General features: G+C 35.6%; 1 protein-coding gene across 1 annotated transcript in view; it reads right to left on the bottom strand.

The window, feature by feature from the left end:
• DNAH8 (dynein axonemal heavy chain 8) overlaps window positions 1-16,317 on the bottom strand; it is a 147,888-nt gene that overhangs the window by 92,186 nt on the left and 39,385 nt on the right. Inside the window, exons 20-28 of the mRNA XM_054397009.1 lie at window positions 15,337-15,456; window positions 14,531-14,672; window positions 13,472-13,587; window positions 12,409-12,515; window positions 11,210-11,312; window positions 8,405-8,600; window positions 6,318-6,514; window positions 4,111-4,237; window positions 514-749 (exon numbers count right to left, since the gene is read on the bottom strand). Of these exons, the coding sequence (XP_054252984.1) occupies window positions 514-749; window positions 4,111-4,237; window positions 6,318-6,514; window positions 8,405-8,600; window positions 11,210-11,312; window positions 12,409-12,515; window positions 13,472-13,587; window positions 14,531-14,672; window positions 15,337-15,456 (1,344 nt within the window). The remainder of the gene's footprint in view (window positions 1-513; window positions 750-4,110; window positions 4,238-6,317; window positions 6,515-8,404; window positions 8,601-11,209; window positions 11,313-12,408; window positions 12,516-13,471; window positions 13,588-14,530; window positions 14,673-15,336; window positions 15,457-16,317) is intronic.

Raw genomic sequence — 16,317 nt, 5'->3', positions numbered from 1 at the left:
TCAGAGTATGATAATAAATACCAGGTATATATGAAACTTAGTGAGCATCTTTTGGCATTTTTATATGGAAAACTAAAAGAACATTCCAAGTTTCTGACAGCATACAATGATGTGTGGCTCAATTAATACATTGTTACATTTAATCGGGTTAGATGACAGAGATGTTTATTTATGGTTACAGAAAACTTAGAGAGTGGATAAAATCTAATGGAAAAGCATGCAGCAGAAGGGACGATATTGCTCTCATCTAATTTCTGCATGTTATTTCTTAGATTGTATCCGTGTTATAATTTGACAGTAATTTTTTTTTCTGTTCTGTGTTTATACAGTGTCTAGCAAAGTATCTAATACTGCTTCACTATCTATAATAAAGATAACCACAAAAATATTGCTTTGTTTCCCATCTTCACCCTAGTTCTTTCAGGACAGTAAACTCTTCAGATTCCTAGTTTACGTTATGACTCATTATATAATATAATTTTGATGAGGATAAAAAGTTAAAAGTCATCTTACTTCAATAGGTCCAAGAGTCATATCCATTTCTATGTTATTTTCGCGTATGATAGATAAAGCTTCCATTGCAAATCTGATGTCATCTAAGTCACGCAGAGGTCGAGACAATTTCTTTAAATATTCAGTTATGAATGACATCATGTCTGTCATTTTATTTTTATATTCCTCATTTAAGTAACGACAGAGGAGCATCTTCCAGGTTTTGGCTTCAGTTGCTAAAGCTATTTTCAGTGGTCCTGATTTTTTAAAAAATAAATACATGACAAAATTTATTCAATATGCATCTTAAATTTTTTTCTGTAAAAAAACCTCCCATCATCAAACATGGTTCTTTAAAAGCAACTAAGAAAAGCTGACAGGCAATCCAATTACTGTGTTTTAAGTTTCAAAACAATTTCAACTACATTTAAATATATTATTGCTGGTTTATTGTATATTATGTAACATTGGCAATCTTATCTAGCAACATATAAGGAAGATTGATAAAGAAGAAAATGCTTACTTACTAATGTAGATTTTCAGTAAATACTTCTGATATATATTAACCAAATGGATAAAGAGCAATGATATTTCAAGGGTTTACAATTCTTGAGGAAATAGCATCTTAGGATTTCAATACTGGAATTTGTAATGTTACGCAAATAACAATGCAAGGTGTCACATCCTATTGTGTGCAGTTAATATATAAACACAAACCAATGCTGAAGAAACTGGTATTCTCACTTCTTATCAGAATAAATTAGCATTTTCATAGGCAGCATTTTGCACTCTGGTGAAAGAACCCAAAAGATACTAACAGCACACAAAACAATTTTACAGCAGATACAGTTTCTTCTTTAATAATGTGGTTAATAGAAATAAAAATCTTATTCCTGAAGGCCAGGGATAATTCAGAAAAAGTTAGAGTATCTAAATGGAAACAAATCAATTTCAAAACCTAAACTGAGTACAAGAAAAATACCTGCTTCCTCAGATCTCAAAAATATTTAATATCCTGTTCTTAAACCTAGAGGACTTAACTCTTTCTGATGCAGTGGTCACAGATGAAGGTGTAGTGTGACCATCAATGAAATTCATATTCTTTTGGATACACTGCTGCTTATCACTATTGGTCACAGAATAAGAGATGGCAAGATTTTTCCAGAGTGACTTAATTGTCTCCAAAGTGATTTCATTAGCACAAAGTTGCCTCCAGGAACTAGATGAGAATATGCAGGCAACAGTTTTACAATTTCCCTTATTCTCTGAGAGGAAGCTAAGGATAACATGCCACCAAAATCCTGAAATTAACTCCATCAAATTGTGTGGCTTCAACCTTCTCTGATGTATGATGAAGACAAATTGTACAGAGATGATTTCTCAGTCTAATCAATCTAATCTCTTAGAAGATGGGAGCTGCTCATTAGAAATGTACCACAGTGATATTTAGAAAGGGATACATTTACTGCTTGTCTCTAGATACCAACCATGCTAACACCTGCCACAGAAAGTAAAAACCAAAAGAATGGGGATGCTGGTCCACAGAAGTCATGCTAGCTACATAATCTGTAAGGTAAGAGGGGTAAGTGCCGCTGAAATCCTTGCTTCTCTCTCATGACACAAACTTAATTGTTCAACAAGCAGCTGCTTGCAGAGAACACTTTTTCCCACACCAGACTGTTCTTCAGAATAACATGACCCATGAGAGATCAACACAACCAATAACACGATCAGTGACCTGGGTCAGGGCAATCCCAAGCACTAATACAGGTTGGGTGATGAGTGGATTGAGAAGGCCCCTGCAGAGAAGAACTTGGTCATGTTGATGAATGAAAAACCGAATACAAGCCAGCAACGTGTGCTCAGAGTCTGGAAGGCAGATCGCATCCTGGGTTGCACCTAAAGAAGTGTGATCAGCTGCTCAAGGTACATAATTCTTCCCCTCTCCTCCACTCTTGTGAAACCCCACTTAGAGTACTGTGTCCAGCCCTGAGGCTGCCAATATGAGGAAGGACATAGACTTGTGGGAATGGCTCCAGAGGAGGGCCACAAAAATGACCGGAGGGCTGGAGCACCTGCACTGTGTGGACAGGCTGAGAGAGCTGGGGTTGTTAGCCCAGAGGAGGCTCTGGAGAGACCATATAGGAGCCTTTCAGAACTTGAAAGGGCCCTACAGGAGGCCTACAGGAAAGATGGGGAGGAACTCTTTATCAGGGAGTGTAGGAATTGAATGAGAGGCAATAGTTAAAAACTTAAAGAGGGTACATTTACATTTTATATATGGAAGAAATTCTTCGCTGTGAGTGTTGTGAGGCACTGGCACAGGTTACCCAGGGAAATTATGGCTGCCCTTTTCCTGGAAGTGTTCAAGGTCAGGCTGGACAGGGCTTTGAGCAACCTGGTCTAGTGGAAAATGTCCCTTGCCATGGCAAGGGGACCTCTTACAACCCAAACCATTCCATGTGTACCAGGTTGTCAGGACCACAGAATCATAGAATGGTCTGGGTTGGAAGGGACCTCTGCAGGTCATCTAATCCAATCCCCTCTGCAGTTAGCAGGGACAGCCTCAACTAGACCAGGTTGCCCAGACCCCTGTTGAGCCTCACCTTGAATATCTCCAGGGATGGGGCCCCAACCACATCCCTGGGCAACCTGTCCCAGTGTTCCACTACCCTCATAGTAAAGAACCTGTTCCTAACATCCAATCTAAATCTGCTCTTCTCTAGTTTGAAGCCATTGGCCCTTGTCCTATCACCACAGGCCTTTGTAAACAGTCTCTCTTCATCCTTCCTGTAGGCTCCCTTCAGGAAGGCTGCTATTACGTCTTCCCAGAGCCTTCTCTTCTCCAGGCTGCACAGCCCCAGCTCCCTCAGCCTGTCCTTATAGCAGAGGTGCTCCAACCCCCTGATCATTTTTGTGGCCCTCGTCTGGATCCACTCCATCGGGTCCATGTCCTTTCTGTATTGAGGGCTCCAGACCTGGACACAGTACTCCGGGTGAGGTCTCACCAAAGCAGAGCAAGTGGCAGAATCACCTCTCTGGATCTGCTGGCAAAGCATGTTTGATGCAGCCCAGGATGTGATTGGCCTTCTGGGTTGCAAGCACACACTGCCTGCTCATGTTCAGCTTCTTGTCCATCAGCACCCCCAAGTCCTTTTCCACAGGGCTGCTTTCTATCACCTTATCTTCCAGCCCAGGTGACAACCCTGCACTTGCTCTTGCTGAACCTCATGAGGTTCACCTGGGCCCACCTCTCTGCTTATCCAGGTCACTCTGGATGATATCCTGTCCCTCTGGCTTATCAACAGCACCACTCAGCTTGGTGTTATCTGCAAATCTGCTGATGGTGCACTCGATCCCACTGTCTATGTCAATATATATTCGTTAACTCTTCAGTAAGCCTCTATGACAACCTCACAGCCATGACAGAATTCAATTTCATCACTCCAAGGAGGAGAAAGCAAGGAGAATGGAGAGTTTTTTCAAGACAGATTTCTTAGAAGGGGCTGATCAGTCAGGGAGGACTCTTCAGTAAGCATTAACATCCAAGAATAAACCAAATAACTTACTTAATATTCATTATCATGCTGTACATAAAAACATAAGAAAATATCATACCTGTATGCAATTCAAGTGGACCAAGAATAAAAATAGGTTTGAAATCTTCTATCTCTTTCTCCAACATATCATAGTGTAGAATTTCTTCTTTAATTTCACTCAAAGATGGACAGCTAGCCAAAAATTGCTGTAGGTGGTTTAAAATGTCAAATGTCCTTTTTTTGTATTTTTGGTAAAGTAAGTGGCAATTGTTATTCAGAAATTACTTAAAATGTAAGCCAATATTATACCTGGTTTTAGCCTTCTGTAGCCTTGCTAACACAGTAAAATGCACATGATGAGCCGTTCATGTTTATCAGTTTCTCTGTCACTAACTGTTAAGCTTGTTGTGAAATTCCAATTAAATTTAACAGAGAAACATACCCAAGACATGTTAAATGCTTACTGGCTTTGCAAAAACATGTGACAAAATAGAGATTAAAAAAACCTCACATGCCCACACTTAACAGGAAGTCTACACCATTAGCCCAATCATGTGTGAAACAATTACAAGAAAACACATTTTCTAAGCAGTTCCATAAGCAGAACTTAAGTGTAGGAAAGTTTTGTGATTCAGAAAAACTTCATTTCAGAAATGTTACGCAACAGCTATAGTCAATATGCTCACATTGCATGGGAAAGTAATAAATGCTGAAAGCTTCCCACTTCTATTCTTTTGTCTGAGAAATCCAGACTGGCCCTGGAAGGGTTAGCATAGTGCTAAAAAACCCTGTAGAAACTAGGGCATATGTGTATAAAACTCAATTGCATTGTGATTGAGGCTTTCTCTGTAGCGTATATTTTTCATGAGTAGTGACTAGATCAAATTAATAATTTATTTGTAAGACTTCAAATTTTAATTAGACTAACAGTAAATTTTCATCTCTGAATAGAAAGTGAGTTTTCCTAGCCCATATAAACTGCAAATCTTCACTGTGACACTCAAAATATACCAGTGGTCCTGTAGCAAAAAAAAAGGTGACATAATATTCATAGATCTATGCATATATAATGTAGTTTATTAAATAAATGATTGGTGTATTGGTTTTAGCTGGCTTGCCCCCTAGAAGGGATGGGGGGCACTACCCCCACCTGCCAAGTGGTGCAATGAAAGCCAGGAACACCATGGTGACGTCCTGCTCACTGCAAAAGGAAAAGGCTGGCTGGTGACAAAACACATTATGGAATTTGCAGTGTATTCTATAGCTTGGAAAGATTCCTGTTCCCAGTTTTGGGGGCTTTTTCCCCACTTCTGGGCAGGGGATGTGCTTTGGTTCGGGGGTGTGTGCCAGTTTGCATTTCGTCTGTTTCACTGTGACTATATATGCAGGTATTTGTTTTCTTTGTGTTATCTGACATCCCTGCAGTACTAAATCCTTTTTATCTCATCTTCTCCTTTCAGGTCCTTTTCTTTCTTGCCCACCAGGAGGAGAGGGAGGGGGGCTGCCAGCTGAGTTAAAACCAGGACAATGGAAAAGTCAGTAAAGCCAAGGTTAAATAAAGTAGATATAGAAGCCAACCTTCTTTTACTGAATTTCTAAATTCAGTCTAAATTAAAACTCTGTTGTAGAAGGACAGTGTGAAATATTCTGAAGAAGAAGCCTTAGAGCCTTCTAATTCCAGGAAACTAACATTTTCTTCCTGAGTTCAGACAACCAAGAATTTAACAGAGGATTCTTCTTGGAATAGAGAACGCAGAATTTGCCTCCTAAAATAGCTATAGGAAGCGTGGTGAATAAAAATATGTATTAAAGTAAAGCTTTTCCACAGAAAAAAGTGCACTATTATCAGCATTACTGTTGTGGGAATTTCTACAGGTTGTGATATACATCATGTTACACTGGGGTAGTTTCTTGTGGCCCAAAATCTAGAGTTCCTTAAACCAAACCAAAACAGATAACAAAAACAACAAACAAACAAAAAAACCCACAAAAAAACCAACCAACCAACCAAAGCAGGGATTAGCAAATTAGGACCAGTTTATCAGTATCCAGAATTTTATAGAAGCAGGAAAAGCCAGATGCCAACACAAAAATTAGGTAGCATGCTATTACTTCTGCCTAAGACATATACTACTGTTACTATTGAAAGACAAAATAATAGTAGTAACTTTAACCATTAATGTGTTTTCTACATATTTTTCCTTGATTTTTTCCCCAATGTTTTCTTATTTCAAAAGGTAAGACCAGTGAAGAACAGCCCTGTAAGGAGATCATCATTAAACTCACCTGAATTTTGGCATCCCTGTCTTCTGTCCACAGCACATTATATTTCTGAAAATTCTGCAGAAATTCAGTAGCTAGTTCTCTTACAGAATTCACAGAAGAAGAGAGGAACAAAACTAGTTTTGAAATATCTTCATGTTCTGCAACACCTGAGTAAAAATTTCTTTGCTTTCTCAGAGGCACAACATCTTCAGTTCCTTCTGTGAAATAACATTATAAGTAAATTAATGAACCATTAGAAGTCTGGTTAGAATTCTCTTCTAAACATGCATGCCACGTTAAGCAATGATGCCCTTCAGCAGGGCTGAATATTTTTCTCTAAATGTCTTCTGACTCCTTAATATGAAAGCACCAAGTGCTAGATCAGGCCAGGCTCTATACAGCTAGAGCAAATTCAGACTAGAATAAATGGTTTTAAATGGAAAATAAACAGTCTTCACAATTCACAAATCTTGTTTTCTGCAATGTAATTTAATTCTAAGTAGAGTATGTCAAGCCCTCAAATATTCTCTACCATTTTTATATTTTTACAAAATTCATATAATCAAAGATTTTTAATTTTATAAAATGTTTTAAAAGTATAACTTTCTGAAGCTCCAACATGTTTCAAATAAATAACCTCTTGATATTCTACTTAGTGTTTTTCAAAAAGGTGCTAAATTTAGCTGTCGCATGTAAATGAATGTGGAAATAGCTTGTCATGTTTTGAAGCTGCACTTGTCTTACAAACTGCTAATATCAATGTCTTCTTAGTCTTGTCTGAAAGAGATTAGAAGTAAATTTAAATAAATAAATAAATAGATTTTTAAAAAGAGAAAGGTCAATCTAGACATTTTCCTAAACCTCTTGCCTCCAAATACGTTTTTGAAGGTAGTTTAGACACTGGTAGCTACTGCTCCAGTTACACTGAGGACGTTGAAACAGAAGCCCTGTCTCCTTTAAGAACTACAAGTATGCTCAACTAGAAAGAAAATAAAATACAGTTTATGATGTCTCTCCTTCATCTTCAATTCTCCAGTGAGACAACCAGGGTCAATCTAGACACCGATATCCCTAAGATCCAATACACCTCTTTGGTCATAACAATGCCTAACAGCATTCTGAAGCAGGTTTAAGAGAACAGAGAAGAAAAATCCACTCTTCCCATCACACATGGGGTTTAATGGGAGGGTACTTAATGCAACTCCAACTTATCTGCTTCTCTGAAGACCTTTTTGAGGACCTGGCCAATGGAAACAAAATCTCATATTGATCTATCCTTGCCAATGTCCAAAAATTAACATACTTCCCCAGGAACTGTTGCAGAGTAGTTAATGAAAATGGTTACTTGATGTATTTTGACACTGCAGAGGAAAAGGCTATGACTGTATGAGGAGGAGAGTTTCCTGTTACCCTGCTTGAAGCCCAATAAAGATGTTAAAATTATACAAAACACATCAGAAGAAGAGTAAAGTCCCAGCTCTGAACTATCAAAAAGAAAAACTTTTCCAAATGTTAATTTTTATTTTTTTTTAAATCACAATAAAGATACAACTGTAGTTCAATCAAACAGCTGAGAATCTGATGGCAAAAATATAGTCAGGTTTTTGTGGATGCTTGCAAAGCATATGGAAGGATTCTCAGAAATGATATTAAGGACAAAAGTATCTGACTAGAATGAATATAAGTTTATCTATAGACTGAATATTCACATGAACAAACAATTTAAGTGTTTTATAATCCATTCTAGCAATATACCAGTAATTAATTATTAAACTAGATCTTGTTTTATCTTAATATTCCAATGAGAGCTAGTCTACAATCACGGTTTAGGGTTCAGCACCACAGTAAGTAAAAAGATAAATTAACAAGCTAGCTTTGCCTCAAACTAAATAGTCAGAATTTAGCAATTTTTCTAAGATTTTGTTGCTTATTTTCCCCCAGATTTCTAATACTTACATAAGCCTGGAAAGCTACTTCTGAAAAATACATCCATTTAAATCAAAATACATTTTTTTAAAAATTCAAATTACCGGCCAATTTGAAGAAAAGTGAGTTTATTTGCAAATGTTATACAAAGTTGAAATAAGTAAAAAATTCAAATCACTTACTTTCCCCTTTTTTGGCTTTTTTTCTTGGTGATCTAAAGCCTTTTGAAGGTACCTGTTGTGTGCGTGATCCTGCTTTTAAATTAGACTTTTGCAAGTGTCTCTGTCCCCACTGAGCAACTCCACGACTTACTTCCAGTATTAACTGAATCATGCGATTGATGGCTTGCTGTATATCATCTAAACTGGGAACCATTACCTATATATAAAACAGTTGAAATATTGTCAAAGTAAATGCAACTGCCTTTTTGTAAGACCTCAGTTTTACTCTACTAATAGCAGTTTGTGGAACTTGTCCCAGAAGAGAAGCTGTAAAATGAAACTTTAACACTTTGTCTAAATCGATATGACCTCTAGAGAAACAAAACGTACTGTACTGACCAACTATCTATTTGTACAGTCATACTGTTCAAGCAAGTGTATAGGTAGATAGATTTATTGTGTTTTTTACAATTATTTTTGAAATTGCTACAACATTTTAAAGTGCATTTTTATAATAATTTTTTTTGTACTGTGCAGGACTACATTACAAGCCTCCTGTCCTGCATTCTAGAATCATAAAGCATTAAAAATTGCAGGCCAAGATCCTCCTTGCTGTTGTTGTTAACCACTAGATCCCAAATTATGTGAGAGTATTGCAAGAGGGCTGGTCATAGAAATACACACAGAAAGCTCATTTAAAGATTTGCAGCTATATAACCTCTTCTTCTAAGTGCTTATCTAGACATATGTTCACATTGTGGGTCATTTCAGGCAAACAAAATCACCTGGATCATAGTGTCAAAGGACCTAGTTGAATAAATACTGTAAGATTCTTTTCTCCCAGAAGCAGCATTACCTCAAAAACTTTTGCAAGACCATAGTGTTTAGTAAATTAATGGAACTCCATGTATTATCCTTGCAGATGTCAACTTGCATATTTGGCAAGGATTTTGCATCACAATTCTGAGAGCACATTGATACCCAAGTCAGAAGAGGAAAAGAACTTCTATTCAGCTACCAGAGTACATGATAAAAAGCACTGGAAAGAAAATGAGCACTCTTGATCTGAATCAAGAACAGCTAGCAATTAGAACAGAGACAAAACACAGGTTCTGGTCTGCAGTCATTCACACCGTACAAATACTAGCATGGTCCTTAGCCTAGGTTTAAGATTATGCAAAAACCACTCTTTTTTTTTTTTTTTTAACAAAAACAACCAACCAACCACACAACATGCACAGTTTGGCACATAAAAAAATGACAGGGGCTGTTTCTAGCACACAGTTTGAATGCAAACTCCTGGATTCAGGAATAAAAGCATTTACTAGTATGAATACACACCAGTTCACGTTAGCTCACTCTGAGGTCAAAGAACAGCCCCTAGCCTGTTTTATTTAGTAGTACATAAACAACCATAAAGTCCCAAATTCAAAACCTTCTGAAATGCATTGCCAGCAGCAATGACAATTGTAACTTTGTCCTGTCCCTGTTTGACAATAATTCTATGTAGGATAAGGTGGAGCGAGGCACAGAACAGTTTCAAAATAGTGAGCATTAGAAAGAACCTACCTGAGAGTGACCCATGAAAGAATAAAAAAATAGCATTTCTTGTTAAACTTCAGAAGAAAAATTACTTGTGATACACTCAATCCTCAAATATATTCCTTAGAACATCATCTTTCATGTGCAAGTCATCATTATGAAACCATCAACAGGAGTGGGATATAAACTACTTAAAAGTAACTCTGATGTTTTATATATCAATTTCACAGACTAAGTGGTTGCATGCATAAAGACAAGGATCTTGAAAAATCCTATCAGCATTACCGAAATAGTATTTTACCAATCATTACTTCATTACTGCCCAAGATCAGCCAAGCATTGCAGAAGACTGAAAATAAAGGTAGATGTTCTTGCCTTTGATGGGGGTGGATTTTGGAGCTTCATGTTTATACAAATATCAACAACATAAAAATTCTATACTTTGACAGATCTTATATATCATGTATACACACACACAGTGTAAATACGCAAAAGAATCATAGAATTGCTTCGGTTGCAAAAGACATCCAAAATCAAGTCCAACTTTTAACCTAAGACCACCATGGTCATGCCAATAAGAACACTGATTCAAGCTCAAAGGAATACCACCTTAGATCAGCACCTTTCCTTCATTTAGTGAATATAAAAACTTGCGATCTTTATAAGACAGTTGGATAATATTGTTACCTTCTCATATAAAAAAATAAAATACACAATCCTGACATAGAGTTATCTTACTCTATAAAAGAAAACAAACACATTACTCTGCAATCTATCTGCCTTTTTGTTCTCTGCACACAGAGAGCTGTAGTTCTTTTACTGATTTTGAATCTTTTCATTTTTGTCCCGTGTTCCCCCTTCTGGCCATCCAACTAACGCCAAATAGAACAAAACTAATGTTCAGTATTTTTATTCACCAAAGGATTTAAATCACACCACAAACAAAACAATTACGATAAAAAAAAACATGAAACACCTATACCAGCAATGCAAATGCTACACATGAAGTAAAATTGTCATCATTCTGCAAAGAAACTGATGAACTTTGCAATATAACTGCTGAAACACAGAAGTACAATAAAAGACCAGGTTCTGCAACTATCATCATGACAGAAACCAGGAACCCTGGGACTGTGAACACCGTTCATCAGTGCTCTCCGTGTGCTGAAAGGCCTCAGCAACAGCTCTCTTTTGGAATGGATGCTCCTAAAAATGTGCCCACATCCTGTGCTTGGGCAAAGATAACAGTGTATTTTTGCCTTGCCTCTATGTCACATAACTTACCACATTGGGAACATCAAGGTGTACTTCCACTTTTAGAAAAGAAGCAACCTCTTCATATTTGCTTGGATGAACAGAAAACTGCTTTCTCCCAAATGTAGTTTTGCTGAAAATAATTTTTATATTCATAAATAATTCACAATTAAACCTCTTGAAGTATCACTATGGTTTAGATATTCAACAGAATGTTTTTTAAAAAAAGTTTCTAAGATAAGCTAGTGCAAAAACATAAATACATTACTAAATCCACTCAGAAGTAAAGCTAAAAGCTAAAAACAGTGCAAATTTCTACATGCTGTGACATAACATGGTGACCAAATGATGGAGGATTTAACAATATGATACCATAGACAAATATAAAGGACACAAATATATTCTTACTGACTTCAGTAAGATCAGGATTTCAATACATTTTCTATGAAAGATGTCCTCGAAAGAAAGTAACTCAAGTTTGAACACACATTAGTGACAAAATGCCATCAACTTCACCTGCTTAGGACAAATCCTCTTACTAGCATTCTAGATAGGGTTTTCAATTTACAATATATTATACTTAAGCAATTCCATCTCTGAAGTGTTTGCTTGTTGAAGCAGAAAAGGATCTCTAGAAATTATACTGATAGTAGAATGATAAAATCCTGTGGATCTTGACATTATCATATAGAATTAATAGAGTGCATGGATGAGCTTTAACCCATGGGAAACAACTTTAAGTGCATAGCCATGCTTGCAAAAATAATCTGAAATGAGATGAACATACAGGGACACTGCCATATATGACCTAGAATGGTCATTTAAGTTCTAGTCATTTGTGTTGAACAATAAATTGTACTAATGGCATCTGGAAAGCAGCCCAAGGGAAAAACAGGGGAATGAAAACAAAAAGATGCAGGCAGAGGGGGAACAACAATAGAAATAAACTTTGTTTTCAGCACAAATGAAACCTTGCAGACTAAAACTAGCAACGTAAAGAATTACAGCATAAAAGAAAAACATGGGCCCAAAGCATTACGGTAACAAAAAATGAATGCTGTTCAGATTTTGCTTTAACTAAAACAGCTAAGACATCTGGAATTGTTGAGATTAATGATACATGCACGTGTATCATTACATGTGTGAATACATATCTATATTATTATATTAACACAGAAATAATGTTGTTCCGGCAATACTATTGAAGGAATCTTTCATTTGCAACTTACTTTGAAACCAATAGTCTTTTTTTAAGACTATCCAAAGACAGCCGGGTGGCTTTTTGCAGGCTCTCTAGCAGCTGGTGACTAAAATAGGCAATTAACTCTTTACATTTCTGAAATAAATAAAATATACATTATTTAGTACTGTATCCAGGCAAGAACATGAAGATTATTTCAAAAGGTTTTATATCAAACATATTAGCTATTATCTGAAGGAATTTATGCTGTAAACTACAGGAGAGACACAAGGGGAGAAGATGGAAGAAAAATAGCTTTTAAGTAAATACATAGAAGATGCATGAAAAAGATATAGCATCTGAGGAAACTCAATTTGTATTATTCAGAGAAAAAATGAGAAATCCAGCTGAAGCCTTATACCCCTTGAGAAAAACTCTCTATATTAAAAAAACAAACAAACAAAAGGCAACAAAAACAAGCCACAAGCACCCAAGAACATTGCTGCGTATGTACTCTTTTCAAATACAAGACAAATACAGTAATTTTTGACCACACTGGATTAAGAAGAACACAAAATACAACAACATGTAATGATTACTAGCACAAAACAGAATGCAACCTAGTAATATTATCACATTTGTGCCTGCAAGTTTATGATTCCTTTTCTCTACTTCCCTTCCCTACTGAATATGGAAAGATTGTATTCTTCAGGGGAAAAGTACTGAAGATTTTTCTTGGTAAAGATGGAAGAGAATAGAAAGGATGCATGTTTCTGCCTACTCAAGAAGGAAAGCCTGCACTGCAGCTTATGCACAATATTTTCTTCCAACTTTTACACTTACCACTTACATACTGAGATTTTTAAAAAATTTTTAATATATAAATGTGATTACTAGGATAACCTGTAATATACTTTTAAAGTTAAAATCAATCTTACACTCACATCGCTGGGAAACTATTTCATAATTTTTACATGATGTTTGGTGTTCTCTGTGTGACGTCTTTCTGTAAAATGGCTATCCCACTTCCAAAACTCAAGAGTCTGTTTACTCAAGAGACTATTTACTAATCTGATTGGTCTAAAAAAAATTCCCTTATTATCACAAAATACCTTTTTGAATTCATCTTCTTTGTCATTGCCCTTGCTATTATCACCATGAAGAGATGAAGGAATAATATTTGTTCTCTCCTCCTCGTTATTTTCAAATGCTATATGTTTTCCTTGTACTGTAAATTATTAAAAAAATTTTTTTTTGTTAACTGAACATTGTGTTCTGCTTTGAAGAATAGTGTCCCCCTTCTTTACAGGCAAAACAATATTGAATTTTATTTCAGTAGTACCTGTATCAGCTAATTTGTTTTAGTTCACACTTTTTATCACGCTAGGAAACTGGTATAAAAGCCCAGCCTTTAAGCCTCAGCCTAACAAACACAATGCACTACAAATATGTTATAGAAATAGGTAAGCAGACATGGACATATCAGCTGTAAATGTCTCCTCCCCCAATAATTCAATATAAACAATTTAAACAATCTAATAAAATATAGAGAAACAGTGGATTTTGCTGGTTGCCTTGTAATGAAACACATGGAATATTAACTCTGACTGTGCCTCTAGAGGTGGGGGAAATTGAAACTACAAGGAAAAAAATTCTAGAGAAAAGGAGCTTAATTGCTGATTAAGCCTCAAAATACAAGTATTTATTTAGAACAGAATAATTTTCTCTAACTGTAAACTAGTTCTCCTACATGACCTCCTAAAAATCTTTGTAACACACCCTAGCTATGAGCCTCATATGCTAGCAATTGATAACACATGGACTGTACCAATTAAAACTGACTGGTCAGTAAGGTTCTAGTATTTGAGATACAATTCTGCTATAGCAGAAAAGTCATAAAGAGAGGGGCAATACTGAATGTTTAGCATAGTTAAGAGAGGAACACTGTACTTCACTTAAGAGGAGGAAAAAATAAAAGAAGTTATAACAAGAGACTAAGATAAATGAAACCACAATGTTCTTCCTCTTGAGTAAATATCTTGATAATCAAAACAAAAGGACAGAGGAGTAGGAGGGTGAAGTCTGAAAAAAAATCAACTAAAAATTCCATACTAGCTAAACCTACAGAATTAGGAACAGAAAATGTTATTTAAATGATCAACATTATCTACCTGGTAATACATGTTTTTCTGAGGTTTCCTTAGAACATTTAATTTCATAATTCTTTTCAAATATAGATATTAGTTCTTGAACAGCATCTTCAATGTGCATGCTTTTGTGGTTCAGTAAGTCAGCACATTCTTTAGTATAAGCCTGTTAAATTAAAAATAACAGTGAATTGTCTTAGTGTCATTGATAATATTTCTTTATTCAAAATTATCAAAATCTTCCATTGTATTAGCATTATTTTTTTAATGCGTTTAAATAAAATTCAATATTTTTAAATGCAATGATATTTTTAAGGTCCAAAAGAAAATCCTGAAAATCCTGAGATTTCCAGGGAGATCTCAATCTGAGTCTGAAATTACCCAAATGCTCTTTCAACTGTCCTTAATAATTTTATTTACCTGCACTAATTTGCTAATTAAGTGCATTTTTAATCTCATTTAGAGTCAAGAATAATTTCAAATTCTCAAATATACTTGTTGGAAAGTATTTATTGTCTTTGCCTTAAAAAAGAAAAAGATAAAAAAAACGCACTCTCCAAGTATCTTTATATCAAAACCAATTCTCTCTGATTGTGAGGTAGTTAAATAATTAAAAATTATCTAGGAAATACCATACCTTAAACATTTCAAATTCCTAAGAACCAATTTGTCTTTATATAATATATTTTAGCCAATATATTTTTGTTTTTAAAAAAGGTTCTGTGTTTCTACGTGGAGAAAAATTCTTTTCTAGTTTTATATTAATTTACTAAGTAATTGTTTCTAACATGATCAAGAATTCAAGTTCAAAGACATAAAGTGGCACAGACCTCATTGCAGGTTAACATATTCTCTATTTCAGTAGGACCATCTGCTGGTAAGACTATTAAAAGAGTATTTGATATTTCTTCTAATATTAAATCAATCTGTGCTTCACTTAAATCATTAACCTAAAAAAAAAAAAAAACTCTATTAATACTAAACATTTATCTTTAAAGCATAATGTACTTTTTTTTAGAATGTTCTAACATGTATACAATGTTTTACAGAAAAATAAATGCAAGAAGTTATCTAAGACAGTGAATCATAAAGAAAAAAAATCCTGGCATAAAAGCACCAACACAAAAGACCTTGAAATGAGAGAAGTAAGGAAAATGGAAGCACGGCAATACTCATGAGTATGGCAATTTAGGGAATATTTAAAGTGGCTAAATAGAGTCTGCTTTCACTGTGAACTATTCATGTTCTCTATTATCTACAGAGGCAATTTAGGAAACCAGTACCCTACAAAAAATTTAGCCCTTTGTTAACATGTTCCATTTCAGACAATCTGAAACATGAACAATAAAAGAACAGGTCTATTTGGTTACTATTGCTATAGAAAACAAAAACTGGAGTGCTAAGAGTATATGTATTTAAATGCAACACAGTATGATAACACAACTCTACAAAAGATAAGGAATGTACAGAGTTTTGTGTCAGGCAGTCCTTTAAAGACAAAATTCTGTAATTGTTCAATATCTGCTGGCTCCATGTTGAGAAACTGAGACATATGAATCCCTCAGAAAGTGGAATCAGTATTTCTGCTTACTTCTTCACATATTTCTGGTTATCAGCACTGTATTTTTAAATGCACTGTTTTCCTGATTTTGTTGAGACAGAACAGTATGCAGGCTGTTAGCAGCTTTGAGTCAGCCAGGAGCTTAAGCTAGGAGAGGCAAAAGCCAGACCAGCTGACCCCAGATGGCTCCCAAGTGTATCCTATACCATAAATGTCACGCTCATTATAAAGTGGGAAGTTTGCTGAGCAT

The sequence above is a fragment of the Indicator indicator genome, chromosome 2 (assembly GCF_027791375.1).
Source record: "Indicator indicator isolate 239-I01 chromosome 2, UM_Iind_1.1, whole genome shotgun sequence".
Lineage (NCBI taxonomy): Eukaryota > Metazoa > Chordata > Aves > Piciformes > Indicatoridae > Indicator > Indicator indicator.
Note: the sequence above shows the minus strand (reverse complement) of the source record. Positions and strands in the feature narration are given on the sequence as shown.